At 44.1% G+C, this 25000-nt stretch overlaps 2 protein-coding genes across 2 annotated transcripts in view; one reads left to right on the forward strand and one right to left on the reverse strand.

Moving 5' to 3' along the window:
• LOC125307775 (pannexin-1-like) overlaps positions 1-14845 on the forward strand; it is a 19925-nt gene extending 5080 nt beyond the window's left edge. The window contains exons 3-7 of the mRNA XM_048263825.1: positions 563-747; positions 1348-1525; positions 9163-9486; positions 10249-10399; positions 14355-14845. Of these exons, the coding sequence (XP_048119782.1) occupies positions 563-747; positions 1348-1525; positions 9163-9486; positions 10249-10399; positions 14355-14410 (894 nt within the window). The 3' untranslated portion in view covers positions 14411-14845. The remainder of the gene's footprint in view (positions 1-562; positions 748-1347; positions 1526-9162; positions 9487-10248; positions 10400-14354) is intronic.
• A 211-nt stretch (positions 14846-15056) lies between these two features.
• The window catches only part of mre11a (MRE11 homolog A, double strand break repair nuclease), a 55655-nt gene continuing 45711 nt past the window's right edge, over positions 15057-25000 (reverse strand). The window contains 6 exon segments of the mRNA XM_048265533.1: positions 15057-15303; positions 15687-15771; positions 17647-17705; positions 17998-18044; positions 18925-18999; positions 19470-19665. Coding sequence (XP_048121490.1) covers positions 15259-15303; positions 15687-15771; positions 17647-17705; positions 17998-18044; positions 18925-18999; positions 19470-19665 — 507 coding nt within the window. The 3' untranslated portion in view covers positions 15057-15258.

The following is a 25000-nucleotide window of genomic DNA, read 5'->3' on the forward strand; positions in this document are numbered from 1 at the left end:
ACACCAGCTAAAATGACCAGCTTGAGGTGGTACGATCAGCAAAATTAGCTTATGGTATGTTTTTTTTTTAAAAATGTTTTGCTGGTCTAGCTGGTCAACCATCATAGGGTGATCAAACAAGCTAGTCAACCAGCAAACCTCCTTAAATTATGTGTGTGTGTGTTTGTGTTTGTGTTTAATATATATGTGTGTGTGTGTGTGTGTAATATGTGTGTGTGTGTTTAATATGTGTGTGTTCAATATGTGTGTGTGTGCAGTTCTTCCCCTACATACTCCTGCTCGTGGCGGTGTGTGTGTGTGTGTGTGTGTTTAATATGTGTGTGTGTGTGTGTTTAATATGTGTGTGTGTGCAGTTCTTCCCCTACATACTCCTGCTCGTGGCGGTGTGTGTGTGTTTAATATGTGTGTGTGCAGTTCTTCCCCTACATACTCCTGCTCGTGGCGGTGTGTGTGTGTGTGTGTGCAGTTCTTCCCCTACATACTCCTGCTCGTGGTGGTGTGTGTGTGTTTAATATGTGTGTGTGTGTGTGTGTGTGTTTAATATGTGTGTGTGTGTGTGCAGTTCTTCCCCTACATACTCCTGCTCGTGGCGGTGTGTGTGTATATTCCGGCATTGTTTTGGCATCTGGCTGTGGCTCCACCCCTCTACTCTGACATCACTTTCATCCTGCAAGAATTTGACCAGTCATACAACAGGGCCATCAACCTTGCTACCCGATTGGCCAGTTCACAGTCTGACACTCATGGGTAAGAACACACACACACACTAGGTAACACATCTTAACACTGTAAGATATCTCAGAATTACCCAATTCACCCTTCGCTAAGCCACACCCGAAAACCGCCACAGGCCAATCGTGGCTTAGCAACCCGTCACGAGGCACGGGAGGTCTGACAAGCGTTTTGAGTTTTGCCATGGTAACCTGTGGAGACTGAAGGCCTGTGGGTTTGCAGCGACGGCTGAAAAGTAAACAAAGATGGCGGAGGACTCCGGTAATGGAGCTGAATCTGCTGAAATGTGATGTGTGACATTTATTTGCTTAGATTTGTCAAGACCTAGTGAGAAATAAGTATTATCTGATTATGCCTGCCATTGCTGTAACCATCGATAGCGTCTGGTCTGATATATGTGCCGTATACATACACACACACACACACACGCACACATGGTGCTGGATCTGACGGACAGCTGGTTTAAGTACCCGTGTGTGTGTGTATAATGTGTGTGTGGTGAGTGTGTGTGTGTGTAGGTCGGTTCTAGATCTGACGGACAGCTGGTTTAAGTACCCTCTGGTGGAACAGTACCTGCTGACTAAGCTCATGTGGTGTGTGTGTGTGTGTGTGTAGGTCTGTTCTAGATCTGACGGACAGCTGGTTTAAGTACCCTCTGGTGGAACAGTACCTGTTGACTAAGCGCGGTTCTCGCGTTCTGCTGCTGCGCTACGTTCTGTGTCGCGTTCTCACGCTGCTGATTCTCCTGATGGCCGTCCTCTACCTCAGCTACTACATCAGGCTGTCCTCTCAGGTAACATATACACACACACATTACACACACACACATTATACACACACACATTAACACACACACACACACACACACACACACACACACACACACACACATTACAGTGGGTCCCAGTTAATAATTGACACTTCATTCACCATCAAGGTGATTCACGCAGCTGGGTGAAATGTAAGTACAACTGCAGCCGCTTGGGGGCAGCATAGTCCGCTGTGGCGTTCCACGGTCGAACCGGACGGAGCATTCGACAGCAAGGGCTGTGATTGGCCGAGTTTTCAGTGCGTTTCTCTGTGTTTTTAGCAGCCCCTGCAACATGCTAGTCCACTGTAGCCTATAAGCTTTGTACATAATGTTAAACATAGTTTTAGATTCAGTGGCAAGATGTCTTGATTGTACAGTGCCTGTCTCTCAGTAATGTTTTAAAATGAGAGCTTCGTCAGCTGGCAGTAGGCTACTTTGTCGGCAGTCATGAGAAGTTAGCTTGCTAACAGAACATATGCTGCCCAGAAACCTCGTGAATAGTTCTGATTTGTTTTACTACACTAACGATGTTAAATATAGCCTTTGCCTACAGCATCTCCTTAACAGTAATGTTAACAAAATGACAGCATTCATATGACAAAGGAAAACGAATTTGGTCACTCAAGACTGTGCCAACCAGCCAGCAACCAGTGTAGGCTACAGTCCTACCCAATAGGCCTACTCGAAGCAGATAGCGTTGTCTGACGGTCGAAAGGGGTTAATCTGGCGTATTTCCAGAACAGGTCCGCAACTTTCAGGCAGTTCTGAGTTCGAATCTAGGCAGGAGCAGAGCCATATGCAAGGTGTTGCTCCTGGCAATACTGTTTATAAGGCGTTTGGTGATTAATTGATCGCTGTTTTAGGACCACGTTAAGCGTTCTTTATAATGGCGATACTGGGAGTAAAAGCGACTGTTATTCTGGCAGCTGTTACAACTGTAGGCTACAATGATTGCAATACAAAAATATGCGTGTTAGTTTAGTTAGTTTTTTGATGTTTTGCACTTTTTGCCTCATGTGTTTTCAGGTTTGAGGGCTTTTGGCAAGATTGACCTTGGTTAGACTCTGCATATGTTATTTCTCCGTTATGGAAAATAAAGTCAATTTTCTACGTCTGCAATTAGTTCAAGTATTCCTTGTTAAAACATGTGACTAATTGAAACTCAAATGATTTTAGAAATTTTAGCCAAAGCCAAAAGTGTTAGAGAGGAGACGCCAGTGCAGCTCAGATGTCTTCTTAATTTTTCTTTATTCTTTAGTAAAGGTGCAGAACATTATTAAACTTTTTGACTAACGTTTCATGTTCGTTAGTCAAAAACATCGACACATCGAAGCGTTAGTCAAAGTTTAATAATGTTCTGCACCTTTTACTAAAGAATAAGGAGAAAAAATTAAGAAGACATCTGAGCTTTCAACATCTCTCCCTAAATATCTGTCCTGGCCTGGTTGGGTGCAGTTGTTAAGCCAAACGACAGGTGAGGAGGAGAACCCTCCTTTGTCTCCCCAAAAGTGTTACTTTGTGCCCCGCTTCCCCACTGCTTGTGAAAGAAGGGGTGGGGAGGGGCTTAACGTGAAAAAGCTTAATGTCCCAAAACGGCAACAAGTCATAATGGTAGGCTACAGGAAGTGGGGGAGGGTATGGGATGACCAGAGCCGTCTTAAGCTGTGCTATTCAGAAAGCATCTTCTATTGTCTTTCCAGGCGACACAGCTCGTTATAGCCTATGGAGTGCCTTAACAGATAGGCTCTGCTCTTGGGTTTGGCCTCACAGCGAACTCAACCCTCTTGTTGCTTGCAGTTTGTTAAATAAAGCGATGCAGATTACATTATTTATTTCTGATTAATTGCGTCTTTTGATGTCTTTTGCAACATCTGCTTGTTAGGCTGGGCTACTGTCCTGTACAGGTAAATGTTCAACAATTGCTGGTGTAGGCCTACAGCTATAATCAATTAGGGACTGTTAGTTATTTATTTAAGGGGCTACGGAGGAGTTTTGGGGCGTTAGTCAAAAAGACGTGACCCTCCCTCGCCAGCAAGAAATTTTTCTATGACCCTCCAAAGTGATTGAGAAAAAACGCATGACCCTCCCCAGTCCCAGCAATTTATTGATGCCTTCTGTAGGCTGTTGGGTCAATTTGGGAGCTTGCGTGCTACGACACCTTCCTTGAAATGCCTTGAAAAGGCTGTCGTTTGCACAATTTCACAAATAATCACCGGGACCGAAACAAACCTGTCAACTTTTCCCGGGTTTATCGCGTATTTTAACTTTTTCCTCGCTGTCTTAGGAGGAGCTGCAGGGCCGTCGCAAGGGGGTGCAAGGCCCTGTGCGAACTTGACAGATGGTGCGAGGCCCTGTGCGAACTTGATAGATGCATGAACTTACGTGCATGAAATCATGTGATAGTTTAGGTTACTTTACACATAGCCAAGGCTACCGTCGGTGCATTTTAGTAGCATGTTAATAAGCTACACCAGCTTGTCTTTAAGAGGGGAAATTGTATAGCCTATAACATTAGCTAAGTCACATATTTGGCCATATGGTGTTTATCATAGGCTACATCATGAAACCAAATAGTGTAACAAAGGCGAACACTTTAACAGGGGAAATTTAATTGGGCATGAATCATTTGTGCTGAACGGTATTTGTCAATGAGCAGAAACACACACGACATTCAAACTGTTGATAAGATGTGCACTATGGAAACTGGTCTGTAGGCTAACATTGGACAAATAAATGACACTGACTCGCCAAATCCTGACTCTGAAAAAACATTGTCTTGCTTTGCTGCAAACTCAGCAATGAAATCATAGGCCATTTTGCAGGTAGCATAACGTCTTTTTCAATCCATATAAGGGAGAGCCCAGTCTCTCCTGTGACACTGAGGTGCTAAATAGTTTTAATAGCCTGTTCAACCCAAAAGCTTCACCCGATGCCAGTCACTGATCGCAATTTCAAATTTCGGGAAGCTTCGTTCAATCTTTTAAGTTTTAAGTGCAGTAGGCCCCTATCTGCCCCCCTTTGGAATTATATCCTGAGCCTATTATAAGGTCCAGTGCGTTATGTCCTGGGATTCGGATGTGCTCAAAAAGAAAAGAAAAAACACTTTTTTATAGATGGTCCAGCTGTTTAAAAATAAAATCGTGCTACATTCAAACGCAAAGCGTGCTTTGATATATTTTTCGTTTGAACGTCGGCAAGCAGGCATGCTGCAGTTGCAATGAATGAGGATAATTGGTTTTTATCTGCGGATTTATTTTGCATTATTTTGAATATGACTCGCTCCAGTCTCAACAGCACGTCTACTTTTCCACACGCATCTAAGTTCTAACACACATCCCTCTCGCTTTCTCTCTTTCCATCCCTGCGCATAGGGGCTTTCTTTAAAGGAGCTGCACCATTTTACAACAATTGCATCTACATTTTCATATTAGAATGTTTTGTCTGTTTAAGTGTAAGCTTAAACTACCGTGATCAATTAGAAGTTCCGTGCCCCGCTGAAAGTCTCATGCACTTATCGTTACACTATCAAATCTATAAGTAACCGTGACAAATGAATTATAAGATATATAAACTCACGCTTAATGTATTATCATATATGTTTGGTAATGGCTCACTTTCGTCATGGAAGCAGTTAAGTCAAGTCGCATCGAAATAGTAGTGGCAGAACTCCCAAGTGACACCTTGTGGTTGTTTGTGTCAACTGCAGTCTGGTACAGCGGTCTACAGAGGATGCAATCTGCTCTGCCCTCCACCCAGCCCTCACCCACCTGGAAAAAAGAGACTCATATGTGAGATTGCTGTTTATAGACTTCAGTTCTGCATTCAACACCATAATACCACAACAACTCATCTGCAAACTCGACAAACTGGGACTCAGTACCTACCTCTGCAACTGGCTACTGGACTTCCTCTGTCAGAGGCCCCAAGTAGTAATGCGTGTTGGCAACAATACCTCAAGCAGCATCACACTGAGCACAGGGGCCCCCTGGCGCTGCGTGCTCAGTCCGCTGCTCTTCACCCTGCTGGACGATGACTGCACTGCAACCTACAGCAACAATCACATAGTGAAATTTGCTGGCGACATTACTCTGAGGGGGTCTCATCACCCATGGGGCTTACGAGACTCACACAGGCTGAGGTCTCACCATCTGACCACGTGGTGCAGGGACAACAACCCTCCCGCTGAACGCCAGCAAGACCAAAGAGATTGTTGTTGACTTCGAGAGGTCACACCCAACACCTGCCACTGGACCATCGACGGTGCTGTGGGTGGAGAGAGCGAGCAGCACCAAATTCCCTGGGGTGCACATCAAATGCAAGACCTCCTGACCACCAACACTGCATCACTGGCAAGAGAGCTCAGCCCGTACTTCCTAAGTGAAACTCAGGGCAGCAAGTGCTCCACCAGCCATCATGACCCACATTCCCACCCAGGCACCATTGAGAGCATCCTCCAGCTGTATCACCAGGTGGGGCGGAAGCTGGACTGAATACAACAGGAAAGCCCTGCAGCTTATAGTGAAATACAGCTGGAAGGATCATTGGTGCTTCACTCCTCCCTGAAGGACATTTACACCACTCCACTCACCAAGTAGGCATGCACTAAAATTGTGAGTGATGCAAGTCACCCCACACAATCTGTTTGATTCATCAGTTCTCTGGGAAGAGGTATAGAAGCCTGCGCTCCCCGCGACTACCAGACTCACTCAACAGCTTCATACACTGCTGTAAGGATGCTGAACTCTCTCCCTCCTCTCCCTCCACCCCTCAGCCACATAACATCCTGACATTGACCCACAATGGTCACTTCTGCACTACCTAATTTGCACACTTGAACACTTCTGCACACTTGTATTACCCTTTACAACTTGGTGTTGTTGCTGTCCTGAAACACAACACCTCCATGTTCTTACATAACTTGCACCACTATGCCACTTTCATTACTCAGGTCAAACAGGAACTACCCAAGCTCTTATTGGCCTGACTTTGCACTAGTTTTTATTGACTGTCTATGCACAATTTCCAACAAAATTTGCTGCTCTTATTTTTCATTATTATATGTGCCCTCTTATTTACTTATTTACTTACTTTTTGTTTACTTGAATGTTATGTTTGTCTGTGGACTTAAATTGGTAAAATATGTCTTGTCTTCACTGTGGATAGTGAAACGTAATTTCGATCTCTTTGTATGTCTGGAACATGTGAAGAAATTGACAATAAAGCTGACTTTGACTTTGACTTTGACTTTAAAAAAAAAGTTTGTGCCATGTCTGCTGAGAAAATGGGTGCGTGATTCATGAAGGAACCCGTCCAAACTTAACTGGGACCCACTGTACACACACACACACACACACACATACACATACATACACACATTATACTCCTCTACCTCAGCTACTACATCAGACTGTCCTCTCAGGTAACATATACACACACACACACACATTATACACACACTACATCAGACTGTCCTCACAGGTAACACACACACACACACACATTATACACACAAACACACACACACACACACATATTATACACACACACTACATCAGACTGTCCTCAAGTAACACACACACATTATACATTACACACACACATTATACACACACACACATTATACTCCTCTACCTCAGCTACTACATCAGACTGTCCTCTCGGTAACACACACACATTATACACACACACACATTATACTCCTCTACCTCAGCTACATCAGGCTGTCCTCTCAGGTAACACACACACACACATTATACACACACACACACACACACACATACATTATACACACACACATCTTATACTCCTCTACCTCAGCTACTACATCAGACTGTCCTCTCAGGTAACACACACACACACACACATTATACACACACACACACACACACACACTATATACATTATACATTATACACACACACACACACACACTATACATTATACATTATACACACACACACACACACACACACACACACACACACATTATACACACACACACACAGATACATTATACACACACACACACACACACACACACACACATTATACATTACACACACACACACACACACACTATACATTATACACACACACACACACACACATTATACATTATACACACACACACAGACACATTATACATTATACACACACACATTATACATTATACACACACACACACATTATACTCCTCTACCTCAGCTACTACATCAGACTGCAGTGTTTCCCATTGATTCGATCTGTATGGGCGCCATGAAATCAAAATCGCCGCCATAGATGAATATTCTATGTTTAATTTAATTTAAATTAAATATAAGATCAAATCCTTGCATTGCCATTGAGTGCATGCTTTTTACACAACCTAACCTTTCCTTGCCCCCCGGCTCTCTCGTGGCCAGCTGCCCCTCCTCTGCATGTTGCATTTAACAAAATATTCCACGATTGTTGAAGGATTGTTGTTGCCACATAGAAGCATTGCATAGAAGGCGCCTGGCTAAATTGCTATTAAATCCGGCTTAGCATCGCGGGACCATGCTGCATAAATTTGTTCAAAACTGCTGCATTGAAGTGAACTCTGCTAAGGTCTAATCACAACATAGTAGGCTACATTGAAGAGACTAAACTAAGTTTTATGAAATCAAGCAGTATCTCAAAGCTAGCGTTAGAATACTGTTTGGATGTCCGGTTTAGCATGCTTAGCCTACTTACAGCTGCTTGTCAGTTTTAGTTGAAGGGGCTCATTTTATTGACTCTGACACTGAATGTTTGCAAATCCCGGTCATGTAAATGGAAAAAGTGTTTTTCCCCAATTTAAAGGGTCTTGTCCCAAGGGGAAGCTGAACCTTTATTTTAACTACTAGAAAAACGTTATGGATTGCATCCACACATCAGCAGCCTTTTATTGTGTTAGCTACTCAGGGCGTTTTAAAGTGACCCCCCTCCCCCTCCTCCCTCCCTCCTCAGGTAACACACACACACACACACATATATTACACACACACACACATTATACTCCTCTACCTCAGCTACTACATCAGACTGTCCTGTCAGGTAACACAACACCACACACACACACATACACACATTACACACACACACACACACATTATACTCCTCTACCTCAGCTACTACATCAGGCTGTTCTCTCAGGTAACACACACACATTATACACACACACACACATACACACACACATTATACACACACACACACACACTACATCAGACTGTCCTCACAGGTAACACACACACATTATACACACATATACATACACACACACACACACACACTATACATTATATACACACGCTACATCAGACTGTCCTCTCAGGTAACACACACACACACATTATACAATTTTACACACACACACACACATTATACATTATACACACACACACTACATCAGCCTGTCCTCACAGGTAAAACACACACACACACACTACATAAGAGCATCCTTATGGGATTTCAGTGTAACTACTCAGGTGTGTGTGTGTGTGTTTCAGACAGACGAGTTTTCCTGCAGCATCCGGACATTACACACACACACACACACACTACATAAGAGCATCCTTATGGGATTTCAGTGTAACTACTCAGGTGTGTGTGTGTTTCAGACAGATGAGTTTTCCTGCAGCATCCGGACGGGAATTCTGCGGAACTCTTCCGATGTTCCTGCTGCCTTTCCCTGCAAGCTGGTTGCCGTGGGGATCTTCCAGCTGCTGAGCGTGATCAACGTGTGTGTGTACGGCATGCTGATGCCCGTGTGTGTGTACGCCACCCTGGTGCCGCTGCGCCAGAGCCACGACTTCCTCTCGCCCTTCCAGCTGCTGCCCACCCTGGAGGTCATGACCTTTGACCCCGCCTGGGACGACCTCAGCCTCTTCCTACTTCTGCTGGAGGCCAACATCGGCCAGCTCAAGTCCTACAAGTGCCTCAAGGTGTGTGTGTGTGTGTGTGTGTGTGTGTGTTGACCAGCTCAAGTCCTACAAGTGCCTCAAGGTGTGTGTGTGTGTGTGTGTGTGTGTGTGTTGACCAGCTCAAGTCCTACAAATGAAACTAAACATTTTCCAGAATAGGAAATATTTCTTAGTGTTATGAAATGAAGAGGCGTAGCATAAGGGGGTAGTGGTGTGAGAGCTCATTCAATGTGTGTGCACATCTGCGCGAGTGAAACTGAACCACTGGAGATAACGTGGGTAAGAAAGCAAAGCAACGAGCCCTATTTTAAAACAACTTAGCTAAGAAGGATTATTGCTGTCCATGAAAACATACTGGTTAGATATTTAAATTGACACTAGTTAAGCATGTTTATGTTAGGCTAATGAACATGTTGCATTCTATACGGCCTGATTGTCATTCTTTTTAAGCTACATAGCCTGTCTGCAGTTTTCCTCAACTTGACTACATTAAGAGTTTATAATAGGATGTTTTGACCGCATATCATCAAAATGTCCGAAAAATCTAAACCTCCTGCCGGGTCCGCTGACGAATTTTTTCAACCGAAACCTGGTGTAGGTGGAGTCATTAATGATGTTGTGTGTGTGTGTGTAGGTGTTGTAGATGTTGAAGAGGCAGAATGAACAGTTTGATGTCATGTTGGTGGGTGGGTGTGTGTGTGTGTGTGTGTGTGTGTGTGTGTAGGTGTTGAAGAGGCAGAATGAGCAATGTGATGTCATGTTGGGGTGTGTGTGTGTGTGTAGGTGTTGGAGATGTTGAAGAGGCGAAATGAGCAGTGTGATGTCATGTTGGTGCTCCAGAACTTGGGGCAGGTGAAGAGTGACATCACTGACGGCAAACGCCAAGTGGCTACGGAACCCCCCAGGCCCCCCCACAACAGCACAGAGATGAAAGGTGTGTGTGTGTTTAGTATAAGTATACTCTTTTTATCCCGTGAGGGAAATTTGGTCTCTGCATTTATCCCAATCCGTGAATTAGTGAAACACACTCAGCACACAGTGTACACAGACAGTGAGGTGAAGCACACACTAATCCCGGTGCAGTGAGCAGTGAGGTGCAGCACACACTAATCCCGGTGCAGTGAGCAGTGAGGTGAAGCACACACTAATCCCAGTGCAGTGAGCAGTGAGGTGCAGCACACACTAATCCCAGCGCAGTGAGCAGTGAGGTGAAGCACACACTAATCCCAGTGCAGTGAGCAGTGAGGTGAAGCACACACTAATCCCGGTGCAGTGAGCAGTGAGGTGAAGCACACACTAATCCCAGCGCAGTGAGCAGTGAGGTGCAGCACACACTAATCCCGGCGCAGTGAGCAGTGAGGTGAAGCACACACTAATCCCGGTGCAGTGAGCAGTGAGGTGCAGCACACACTAATCCCAGTGCAGTGAGCTGCGGCGCTCGGGGAGCAGTAACAGTAGAGCGGCTACAAGAATCGTGCAAATTATGATACAAGCATGAAACTTGGTAGGTATGTGCTTATGACCAATACAATCAAATCTACCTGATTGGCCACTTGAAATGGCGGCCATTTTCCAAGATGGCAGCCAAAAAAAAGACTCCAGGAAATTGATTTATTGCATAGAATTGACCTAGCAAATTATGATACAAGCATGAAATTCGACATGTATGTGCTTAAGACAAATACAATGAAATCTACCTGATTGGCCACTTGAAATGGTGGCCATTTTCCAAGATGGCTGCCAAAAAAGACCCTAGAAATTGATTTATTGCACAGAATTGTCAAAGCAAAATTATGATGGACGATGAAATTTGGGTATGGATGTGATCAAGACCAATACAATCAAAATCCACTTGATTTGCTACTTGAAATGCTGCCCATTTTTCCAAGATGGCGTCCAAAAGACCGAGAAATTTGCAAATTTCAAATGTGCAAATGTGGTGTAAAATAATTGTTCACTCTCCCTAAATATGTTTCCATAGATGATGAAGATACAGATATTAATGTTAATGTTCCACAATGACAAATAAGCCACTTATGACACACAAATAGAATTGTGATAACATGTATGTGTTGTATATGTATTGTGATACAATAATGCCAGTTCTTAATGTCAATGGAGGGCGTTGCGTGATGCCACCCCCCACCCCCCCAAACAAATAAAATGGTTATGACATGCTAATAATACAATGACACTAATATGCTAATAACGGCAATTCATGGTTTTCTCGATGTTGCTGTTAAACAAAAGATGCGTGTACACCAGAAACAACCGCAGCTACCAAGTAGCCAAGGTCGTTGAAGAAGCTTTGTCATGAATTTGCTTTTTTCGCTCTGGACGTGACATTGACATGTCTGATTTAGCTAATCACATAACGGCTCTGGCTTGTCAGCCTGGGACATTCGAAGATAAGAGCATTCCAATTGCTTTTTGCCAAACCGCTCATTACCATCATATTAGCTGACTTTTAATTGCTAAATCGCTTAATCGCTTGGTCGCCTTAGATTGGTTCGCCCCCCCGCGAATTCACTTTGGTCGCTTTATTCGGCCGAATTCTCCATAGACAGATAATGACTTCGCCTTTTCGGGTCGATAGGTCACTTTTGGTTTTACATGCAAATAACAGCGTAACAGTTATTAAATCTACAAATAAGCCCCTTATAACACACTGATAACATGGTGATAACATGCTAATAATGACAATTTTGATGTCAATGGAGGGTGGTGCGTGATGCATACCATTGTGGTATTAATATGCTAATAACGGTAATTTATGATTTTCTCGATATGGGCGTTTAAAAACACTAATAACGTGCTAATGGTACTAACGGTAATAATATGGTAATAATGTGCCGCCACTATAATTTGTGCCCTCTAAGCATGTCCCCACAATTACCCCAGAGTTAGAGAACAAGGCGACCAGAGTGAATCAATCAGCAGTGGTCCAATGTCGCTAAGTGGCTAAAATGAATTCCGAATAACCTCAGTGGCTGGTTTAATTCAGATAGTTTTGGTCTAAATATTGTAAGAATATCGAGAGTGATATACAGTAGGCCTACATATACTCAAATGTAAAACGGCATATACAGTGTAATTTGTAGTAGGAGAGTAGGCTACAAAGTAGGGCAGTAAGAACAGACAGGAATATTATATGAGGCATACTAGCATATAAGTGTTCTGTGTAACCACTCTGAAGGCCTGACTGACCGCAACGTCAAAAAAAAAAGTTTGGTTTGACTAACTGTAGCAACATTTTCCCTTTTCCATGCTCAAGGTGAGGGTGAGTAAAGAAATATTACATCTTACTTGTGACATGGTCAGAATAATCAGCAATTGATATTGATATACTGCCACACCACTCAAAGGCATTTTCTTCTTCTCCACCTGTTGTATGTGTTTGCACAGCTTTGTTAAAACAGGCTTACATTGTTGAAAAACAAATAGCATTTTTATACACGTGCGTCTTTCTGTTAAAATACCTAGACTAAATTCTGAATCACATTTTGCCAATCAGCCCAAAACGAATTGAAATTTAAATAACTCTTCCATGCATGGATTCAAAAGATCATACCTCAATCTGATTTTTTAGATTAACAATGGACAACGAACGTATAACACACACTGACTGGTCAAAGTGCTGTCTGTGTCAGCAGGACACAAAAGAACAATTAAAGTCTCCCGATACAAATCCTGCAAATACAGATAAAGATGGCTATACAACATTAGCAAAAAATATCCCCGTTTGGGGCTTTTGTGCACAGCACTATGTAGTTGCACATGTGAATAGTAGATGTAGAGCTACACTGTTACAGTGACTCAATTCATTCCAAAGGGTGAAATGTTGATGGTGTTTTCTTAGAAACACAATTGAAAAATTGCTCACATTTGCTGTGAAATGGACTGTTATTGTTCTTCTTGGCATCAGAGTTCTTTGCCTTGTTAGTTACCAAAAAAAAAAACATGCTCTGTTATCGCCTGCTCTGGTTGTACAGTCGTATTTTAGATAGGCTAGTTGGTGTACGGCTCTGTCAGTCCTGATGCTGTTGCATACGCTCTCTTCTATTGTCCCTCAGTGAGATTTCTAAGATTAATTTAGCCCTTCCAGGGTTTGTAGTCTTTGTACATAGTTCATTTGTGAAACACTGAATCTCAGTTATGTGCCTTTTTGCTTGATTTTTGATTTATTGAATTTCCAATGACTTCATCATAGAAGGAAAACAGAAATGTTGTGAATGTTAACATTGATTTGGGCCACATCTGCTAAATTAATTGCAATTAATGAAGTTCTAGTGTCTTATTTAGTGGCCATCTTTAAAAATGGCTGCCAAATTACATTTTCAAGTTGTAAATGAGGTGGATTTGAAGTATATATACTCTTTTGATACCATGAGGGAAATTTGGTCTCTGCATTTATCGCAATCCGTGAATTAGTGAAACACACTCAGCACACAGTGTACACACAGTGAGGTGAAGCACACACTAATCCCGGCGCAGTGAGCTGCCTGCATCAACAGCGGCGCTCGCTTCATCAACAGTGCCTTGCTCAAGGGCACTTCAGCCGTGCCTACTGGTCTGGGCTTGAACCGGCAACCCTCCGGTTACAAGTCCGAAGCGCTAACCAGTGGGCCACGGGTGCCCCCAATAGGTTCCACTGATTACAGAGCAGCTAAGGGGCGTTATTGTTCTTCGGTCACGAGTCCGATTCCCTTAACCAGTAGGCCACGGCTGCCCCTCTCTCTCCTGCACACACACACACACACACTCTCATACACTTCGACAGGACAAACAAGCAGCCCAACATCTAGGCCCATTTGTAATGTTGTATATGGTATGTGTGTGTATTCATGACTTGATTTGTGTGTGTGTGTGTTCACTTGTGTGTGTTGCAGAACTCTCTCCTTTGTTGTCTGCTCCTGCTGGTTCTGTGCGTCAGCGGTCCATCTGACAGAGTATCCATAGAGACCGTGGTTCCATCTGATGCCGTTTCCATAGTGACAGCAGACCTCCTGACGGCGTTTCCATAGCGACAACAGACCTCCTGACGGTGTTTCCATAGCGACAGCAGACCTCCTGACGGTGTTTCCATAGCAATGAACTCTGCTCCACTGCCTTGATTGATTGATGGGGAAATGAACCACTGAACTCCTGAGTGTTTTACTACAGGTGGAGTTTGTGTGTGTGTGTGTGTGTTGAACTCCTGACTACAGGTGGAGTTTGGGTGTGTGTGGTGGGGTCATAGGTTGGAAAAGTGTGTGTGTGTGTGTTTATGTGCATGTTAACCAGACTGATTAGTAATGAATTGGTTCGTAAATACAGTGTGTGTGTGTGTGTGTGTGTGTGTGTGTGAGGTTATAATTATGTGCCTTAAATAAAGAATGTTGTTGGGTTTTACTTTGTCTGGAAGAGCATGTTTACTCATTTCAGATTAACCAAGTGACACACACCCCACTATAATGCCACCCTAACCAACCTGCCCAGTGAGGTGAGATGCCCAGTGTTAAGGGCTTTAACTCAGAGCTGCAAACTGCATTGATCTGAACAGGGCTAGTGACTGACACACACAGTAACACACACACACACACACAACAGGATTTGATGTTGTACAAAGTCTTTAGTGTCTGACATACACACATGGAACATGTGAAGAAGAGAAACATGAACACAAACACACTGAAGTGCTGTAGAACACACTCACACTGAAGTGCTGTCGCTATAGAAACATGAACACACACACGCTGGTGCCGTCTCTATAGAAACCTCTGAAACTGGGGCCTACTGCAGTGGGTGTGGCTATCACCGACCCCGCCTACTGCCACTCTTAAACGGATCAAACTCATCCTGGAGAGAGAAAACACACAACAGGAGACAGTCAGTAAGAGTACACACACACACACAGGAGACAGTCAGTAAGGGCATTTCAGGCAGCAATACAGGCTATCTTGGGTAACGGTACAGAACTGCTAATAAACATGTTTATGGGCGCTGCCATGTTGGAAATGTCAAGTTCCACCGAGCTGACATGTGGCGGAACTTCAGGGGGAATTCTGGGAGTTTCTGCAACTTCCTGTTCAAAACAGCTCGGTGACGGACTCCCGCCGACAAATGGAATGCAGCAACACTCCTCTCTGAGACCGGTGTGATGTGTGTGTGCGTGTGTGTGTGATGTCCATGAGTGTGTGTGTGTGTGTGTGATGTCCATGAGTGTGCGTGTGTGTGATTACCTCATCATCATCGAAACACACTCCTCTCTGAGACTGACTTTGACTCTGTGAGCTCCGTCCACGTGATGATGTCACAGAGGTAGTCCTAAGACAGGAAGTAAAAAAAGAGTAATTAAACTATTCATATGAACACACACACACACACATACTCTAATTACAAACCCCATCAACCCATGAGCACAAACACACATTCTAATAACATGCAAACGTACTATACAGAATTATAAAAACACACACACACATTCTAATAACATGCAAACGTACCATACAGAACTATAAAAACACACACACATACACACAGAGTCACCCACCCAAACACACACATTACAAATCCTGACAAATTCCATTAACACACACATTCTAATAACATGCAAACAGAACCCATACACAATGTGTGTATTACGCATCTATACAGAACCTCACACAGACACACACAGACACACATATTCCTCACAATACACTCAAACGTGGTGTAAACTCTCTCTCTCTCACACACACACACACACACATTCCTCACAATACACTCAAACTAGGGCTGGGCAAAAATCAAGTTTTATTTTGTCTAAACCAATGATACAGGTAATGCAAAAGTAGGCCTGAAGTAGCTGATTTGGTAGTAATTGTATCTAGTTTGGTAGTTGTATCTAGTTTGGTAGTAATTGTGTCTAGTTTGGTAGTAATTATATCTAATTTGGTAGTAATTGTATCTAGTTTGGTAGTTGTATCTAGTTTGGTAGTAATTGTATCTAGTTTGGAAGTAATTGTAGTTTCTAGTTTGGTAGTTGTATCTCTTTTTCAAACATGGTATAAACTCTCTCTCTCACACACACACGCACACACACACACACGCGCGCACACACACACGCGCGCACACACACACAAACACGCACACACACACAAACACGCACACACACACACATCAGTGAAGACCTCTCCTGGACCACCAACACTGCATCACTGGCGAAGAAAGCTCAGCGCCGCCTCTACTTCCTGTGGAAACTCAGGCGAGCAAGTGCTCCACCAGCCATCATGACCACATTCTACCGAGGCACCATTGAGAGCATCCTCTCCAGCTGTATCGCTGTGTGGGGCGGAAGCTGCACTGAATACAACAGGAAAGCCCTGCAGCGCATAGTGAACACAGCTGGAAGGATCATTGGTGCTTCACTCCCTCCCTGAAGGACATTTACACCACCCACCTCACCCATAGAAGGCGACCACAATTGTGAGTGATGCAAGTCACCCCTGCTCACAATTTGTTTGATCTACTGCTCTCTGGGAAGAGGTACAGAAGCCTGCGCTCCCGCACCACCAGACTCACCAACAGCTTCATACACCAGGCTGTTAGGATGCTGAACTCTCTCCCTCCTCCACCCCTCAGCTACATAACATCCTGACTTTGGACTCCACAATGGCTGCCTTGCACTACTCCACTTGCACTACTCCACTTGCACTACTCCACTTGCACTACTCCACTTGCACTTTCCACTTGCACTACTCCACTTGCACACTTGTACACTTGCAACTTGTTGTTGTTGTCCTGTTATCCTGAACACTTCTGCTGCTCTTACATAACTTGCACCACTATGCCACTTGCATAATTAGGTCAAACAGAACTACCTCAGCCATTTACTGGCCTGACTTTTACTATTATATTGACTGTCTATGTTTCAATTTCAACCCAATTTTGCTGCTCTTATTTCTTCATTGTATGTGCCTTCTTATTTACTTTTATTGTTTACTTGAATGTTATGTTTGTCTGTGGACTTAAATTGGTAGAATATGTCTTGTCTCCACCGGGATAGTGAGAAACGTAATTTAAAAACGTGAAAATATGTCTTGGCACATGTGAAGAAATTGACAATAAAGCAGACTTTGACTTTGATTTTGACACACACACACACACACACACACTTGTTCCTCACAATAGACTCAAAACATGGTATAAACTGTCACACACCTTATAGGCTTTGACTTCACAAAAGAGATCTCTTCATCAGAGTCATCATCAATGATCACCTGAGGAGACATTAAGACAGAGTAAACACACACAGACACAGACACAGACACACACACACACACACACACACACACACACACACACACACACACACCACCATGAGAGCTCATAAGAGAATAAAAGATCAGAACCACCGTTGGCCAAGTGGACCAATTAACCTTCAGGGAGAGAGCTGGGTCTTTCAACATAATGTATCAACACTACTGTGTGTGTGTATGTGTGAGTGTGTGTTAGTGTGTGTGTGTGTGTGTGTGTGTGTGCGTGTTAGTGTGTGTGTGTGTGTGTGTGTACCTCGTCTCGTTTGGCGGTGGCTGCAGCTCTATACGGCCTCTGAAAAGCTGCAGACAAATAACACAAAGCAATCAGTAGAGCTGCTGGACACACAGCTGTGTATGTGTGTATGTGTGTGTGCATCTACATGTGTGTGTGTGTGCATCTACATGTGTGTGCATCTACATGTGTGTGTGTGTGTGTGCATCTACATGTGTGTGTGTGTGTGTGTGTGTGCGCGCATCTACATGTGTGTGCATCTACATGTGTGTGTGTGTGTGTGTGCATCTACATGTGTGTGCATCTACGTGTGTGTGTGTGTGTGTGCATCTACATGTGTGTGTGTGTGTGTGCATCTACATGTGTGCATCTACATGTGTGTGTGTGTGTGTGTGTGTGTGTGCATCTACATGTGTGTGCATCTACATGTGTGTGTGTGTGTGTGTGGGCATCTACGTGTGTGTGTGTGTGTGTGTGTGTGTGTGTGTGTGTGTGTGTGTGTGTGTGTGTGTGTGTGTGTGTGCATCCAAATGTGTGTGTGCATCCAAATGTGTGTGCATCTACATGTGTGTGTGTGTGCATCTACATGTGTGTGCATCTACATGTGTGTGTGCGTTGTGTGTGTGTGTGTGTGCGCATCTACATGTGTGTGTGTGTGTGTGTATGTGTGCGCATCTACATGTGTGTGTGTGTGTGTGTGTATGTGTGTGCATCTACATACGTGTGTGTGTGTGTGTGTGTGTGTGTGTGTGTGTGTGTGTGTGTGTGTATCTACATGTGTGTGTATCTACATGTGTGTGTGTGTGTGTGTGTGTGTGTGCATCTACATGTGTGTGTGTGTGTGTGTGTGTGTGCGCATCTACGTGTGTGTGTGTGTGCATCTACATGTGTGTGTGTGTGTGTGTATGTGTGTGCATCTACATGTGAGTGAGAGAGAGCTTAACTCACCATCCATGATGTGTTTGGTCTTGACAGGACTTTGAAGAGGTGCATTCTGGGTACGACCACCACGCCCTGAGGCACCTGGAAGTCAGACAGGAGACAATCTATGTGTGTGTGTGTACCTGTGTGCGTGTGTGTGTCCATTTGTGCGCTGTGTGTGTGCTGTCTATGTGTGTGTGTGTGTGTGTATGTGTGTATGGTCATTTGTGTGCTGTGAGTGTGTGTGTGTGTGATGTCTTTGTGTGTGTGTGTATTTGTACGTGTGTGCGTGCTGTGTTGTGTGCCGTGTGTTGTGTGCCGTGTGCTGTGTGTGAGTGAGTGAGTGAGTGTGTGTCCATTTGTGCGCGTGCTGTCTATGTGTGTGTGTGTGTGTATGTGTGTATGGTCATTTGTGTGCTGTGAGTGTGTGTGTGTGTGTGTGATGTCTTTGTGTGTGTGTGTATTTGTACGTGTGTGCGTGCTGTGTTGTGTGCCGTGTGTTGTGTGCCGTGTGCTGTGTGTGTGTGAGTGAGTGAGTGAGTGAGTGAGTGAGTGAGTGTGTGTGTGTGTACCTCTCCCTCTGCCTCTCGTTGTTGTTTTCTGGCCTCTGCCTCTAGAGCCACGCCCCCTTCCCCTTGTGGGCGGAGCTGTGGAGGGCTCGTCATCGCTGTCCACGGCAACATCCGCCCCGTCTGATAGGCCGAGATTTTCATGCTTCTCATCATCACTAGCGTTTTGGGTACGCAATGCTTTTGCTCTGCTCATGACCTACACACACACACACACACACACACGCACACACACACGGATGCACAAGTGTACACACACACAGACACACACACACACCCGCACAAATATGCACAGCCTTATAATGATGGCAATATTGACCCCATCAATGGAGACTGGTAGCAGAGGGGGCTTCTGATCTGCGGAAATCCACCACCATCTCTTTGGTCTTCGACTGTTTCAGACTTAAAATGGATTCAACTCATCTTAAAATGGATTCAATTAATTTTCTTCTCATTAATCTACATACAACACTCCAACACTCCACAAAAAACAGGTTTTTGGAGTGTTTTGTAAATTTATAAAAAATAAAACTGAAATATTCCATTTACATAAGACCCGTTGTTTTGACGTTTGCAATTGAGCTCTGGTGCATCCTACTTCTATCAAGTGTGTGTGTGAGTGTGTGTGTGTGTGACATTGCGCCTCGTCAGTTAGTGCAACCAGGTAAAATACTAAATTATGTAATAGTAGTATTTAATTTAAGACACAGTAGATTAAAATGAACAAATGGTTGAAAATTGTGTTGTTCCTAATTATTGTATTAAACAAAATATTTTTTTTTAATTTGTAAAGTATTTATTCACATTATAAATGTAAAGTTGGATGTTGCAAAACCAAAATATCCGCCCCCTACAATAAAGCACACACACACACACATAAAGCATTTATTCTGCTCTTATAAGGTTACTGCTAATACACTGCACATACTAATATTTAATTTATACTACTCTAAACAACCTTCTGAAAACAACTGTATACTAGTGTCTACACTGCACTATATCTTTTGTCCTGTCTATGCACCAACTACATTGTACATCACATCGCACTTTTCTGCTTTTTTGCACTTTGTTGTCTCTGTACTTGTACTCTGCACAATGCTGATAAAGTTGAATCTAATCTAATTTAATCTAATTCATAATTTACTTTTAATACCAAGGTCAACTAGGAAATAATAATATGTTAAAGTAGTGGAATTGCAAATACTGTCTAAAACTGTATTAAAACGGTAAATGTTGTGCAGCCATAAAGGTTGTAGTGTGTGCGCATGCGTGGGTAATGGCGGACGCCGGCCCGACGCTGGCCCACAGCAAACACTAAAAACATCTCGCCCGTCAGAACTGCCGCCGAAAACGCAGAAAAAGATGTTTAATATGCAGCTAAGATTACTCTTCATAATGTGCTTAACCCTTGTGTTATCCTCAAATCTTTCCGACACTCTTTATCCTTGGGGTCAATTTGACCCCAGCTAAATAAACCCTCAGAAAATGATTATAATTCATATTGTTACCCAGTTTTTTTGTGACAGGTACTTAACAAGAGTGTAATAACCACCATCAAAATCCCTACAAAACAACCCCCAATAACACACACAATACCTTTATGAACCTTGGAACCCTGGCTGGCAATATTGCCCATCCAGTGTCAGCAGCCCAAATGCTTGCTGTTGCTTCCCCTTTTGACTTATACAGTCCTGCCAAAAAGACTTATATGTAATAAGTACTTGTGTATGTAATAATGATAATAACAATATGTTCTCATACTATTCAAATAATAATATCCATAATGTTTCAAATATTCATGTATCTTATGTTTCATACAACTGGGGTCAAACTGACCCCAAGGAATATCAATGTACAAAATATTTGTACAGGACATTGAAAACATATTATTGTACAAATGTCATGCTAACTCTGTTGTACCGTTCAATTGAGGAAAAGTCATGAAACATGAAGCGCAAAAAAAAAGTGAACCATATATTTTATGATGTTAAACGTTGCTTGGGGTCAAATTGACCCCAAGGATAACAGGAGGGTTAATAACAACTTTGAAGGTGACCCTGAAAGAAGCCCGCAAATCTGGCAAAATATACATACAACAATGGCGCACCTACGACCCGGCGTCTCACCTGGCGGAAGGAACAGACAACACGGGAAAGTTTGCCAACTACATCCAGCGTCTTTCTGTTGAGGAATGGTTGCAGTTTGAAGCAGAGGAAAGAGCTTTCCGGAAAATCCTAGACATGAAGCTGATCGACGACAGACAGAGGATAACATTTACTGGACATTTACCTCGGACACCGATTCAACATCGCGGGTGAATGGGAGGAGCAATTACACAACCTTAGTAGCGAATACTGCACAAGGATGGAGATAGTAGATTCATCCCCCCTCCTGTCGCAATGAAATTACAGGCCATAAGAGAGATTGCTCTTTCCAAAATACAGCATCTCTTTGCAAACATACACATCCCTAAATGCATCTTACATGAGCTGAATAATAAGACTGTAGGCCTAGTAAGACGCTGGATGGGATTAAACACACACTGGACAAGAGACGTTCTGTTTCACAGGGCCAGAGAGGGAGGGCTGGGTGTCCCTCACACAGAGTGGGTGTGTGTTGCCGCCAGAATAAGCAACCTGTTAAGGATGCTAAACAATGATGACACAGCTGTGCGTGAGCTTGCCCGAGCCTCACTTCTGCTACATCTGATACATTCTGCTATCAACACCCGTGAGGCAACAGGTCAGACAACATCCCAGGTCGCGGCGCTGAAGGACTGCGCCAGGGAGCTTAAGGATGTCTTCACAGACATCTTTAACACTTCCCTGAAGCAAGCCATCGGCCCATCATGTTTCAAAGCTGCCACCATCATACCTGTGCCAAGAAAACTGCTCCATCCTGCTTCAATGACTACCGCCCTGTGGCACTGACACCCATCATCATGAAGTGCTTTGAGCGCTTGTCATGTCACATATCAAAGCCCCCACCCTGACCCCTTCCAGTTTGCATACCGAGAGCCAAGCTGTCTACAGAGGATGCAATCTGCTCTGCCCTCCACCCAGCCCTCACCCACCTGGAAAAAGAGACTCATATGTGAGATTGCTGTTTATAGACTTCAGTTCTGCATTCAACACCATAATACCACAACAACTCATCTGCAAACTCGACAAACTGGGACTCAGTACCTACCTCTGCAACTGGCTACTGGACTTCCTCTGTCAGAGGCCCCAAGTGGTGCGTGTTGGCAACAATACCTCAAGCAGCATCACACTGAGCACAGGGGCCCCCAAGGCTGCGTGCTCAGTCCGGGCTGCTCTTCACCCTGCTGACGATGACTGCACTGCAACCTACAGCAACAATCACATAGTGAAATTTGCTGGACGACACAACTCTGGTGGGTCTCATCACCAAGGCGGCGAGACTCAATACAGGTTGGAGGTCGACCATCTGACCACGTGGTGCAGGGACAACAACCTCCTGCTGAACGTCCAGCAAGACCAAAGAGATTGTTGTTGACTTCGGGAGGTCACACCCCAACACCTGCCACTGACCATCGGCGGTGCTGTGGTGGAGAGAGCGAGCAGCACCAAATTCCTGGGGGTGCACATCAGTGAAGACCTCTCCTGGACCACCAACACTGCATCACTGGCTTAAGAGAGCTCAGCCGCCGCCTGTACTTCCTCGCGGAAACTCCAGGCGAGCAAGTGCTCCACCAGCCATCATGACCACATTCTACCGAGGCACCATTGAGAGCATCCTCTCCAGCTGTATCGCTGTGTGGGGAAGCTGCACTGAATACAACAGGAAAGCCCTGCGAGCGCATAGTGAACACAGCTGGAAGGATCATTGGTGCTTCACTCCCCCCTGAAGGACATTTACACCACCCACCTCACCCGCCAAGGCGACCAAAATTGTGAGTGATGCAAGTCACCCGCCACAATCTGTTTGATCTACTGCCCTCTGGGAAGAGGTACAGAAGCCTGCGCCCCAAGACTACCAGACTCACCAACAGCTTCATACACCAAGCTGTTAGGATGCTGAACTCTCTCCCTCCTCTCCCCCTCCACCCTCAGCTACATAACATCCTGGACATTGGACCCACAATGGCCGCCTGCACTACCCACTTGCACACTTGAACACTTGCACACTTGTACACTTTACAACTTGGTGTTGTTGTCCTGAAAACACAACACTTCTGCTGCTCTTACATAACTTGCACCACTATGCCACTTTCTTTATTACTCAGGTCAAACAGAACTACCCAAGCCTCTTATTGGCCTGACTTTGCACTAGTTTTTATTGACTGTCTATGCACAATTTCAACAAAATTTTGCTGCTCTTATTTTTCATTATTATATGTGCCCTCTTATTTACTTATTTACTTACTTTTTGTTTACTTGAATGTTATGTTTGTCTGTGGACTTAAAATTGGTAAAATATGTCTTGTCTTCACCGTGGGATAGTGAGAAACGTAATTTCGATCTCTTTGTATGTCTGGAACATGTGAAGAAATTGACAATAAAGCTGACTTTGACTTTGACTTTGATCTTTGATCTGAGGAAACGCAAGGTCCCTCTATCTACATCAGATGACGCCAGCTTCCTCGGGTTCAGAAGAAAACCCAATGGCAAATTGGACACCAACACACCAGGCTTCGGACTGGCTGGACCGGAGTGACCTCTGCAACCGCGCAAATATCCCACTGCGCTGCAGGAACACATCAGGACAGTCAGTGGAAGTCAACAATGACATCATCACGGACCCATCCATCACGGCAGAGGCAACCATCACAACTGGCGACAACATTCAACTCCTCGACGGGCAAAACACCAGAAGGACAATAAATCACTTCCACTCGCGCATGATTCAGCACTGGACAGGCCTACGCCAACAACAACAACTGGCCTGCCTGCCCTGTGCCGACCATAACGTATCACACACAGTTCTGAAAAACACAGCCTTACAAGATGACATCCACAGATTCACAATAAAAGCTTGTCTTCAGGTACTACCAACAAAGTCCAACTTAGCAACATGGTTTCCATCCGCGACATGAGCCGCTTTTGTCTGCAACATCACACCCGCAAAGGGAGACGATCAGCAAGACATCCTTAATGGCTCGCGCTTGCATACAAAAAGGACTTTTACATCTACCACGACCGTGTCGTTGCACTGTCAGTGAAGGAGCTCTGCGACAATGCCACCTTTTTACTGCAATTCATCACAAACGAAAAAGATCAAGACAGACTGGTTCTCCCCACACCAACAGTCGCTACATTGGAAACTGCCATAAATAACTTGCCAAATACACCTGACATAGTTGTAATTAGTGAACACACAAAAGCTGTTACAATAATAGAAACTGGTTGCTCTTTCGATGCTTACATGGACACCTGCTACAGTATGCTTCAAAACTGTTAAAATATCAACCATGGTACAATGTTTTCAATAACTCTGGCTACTCCTGTAAAATCATTGCCCTCATTTTTGGTAGTTTAGGCCATGTGCACAAGATGTGTGTAAGAGGCCTGCAG

This window comes from Alosa alosa, chromosome 15, assembly GCF_017589495.1.
Source record: "Alosa alosa isolate M-15738 ecotype Scorff River chromosome 15, AALO_Geno_1.1, whole genome shotgun sequence".
NCBI lineage: Eukaryota > Metazoa > Chordata > Actinopteri > Clupeiformes > Clupeidae > Alosa > Alosa alosa.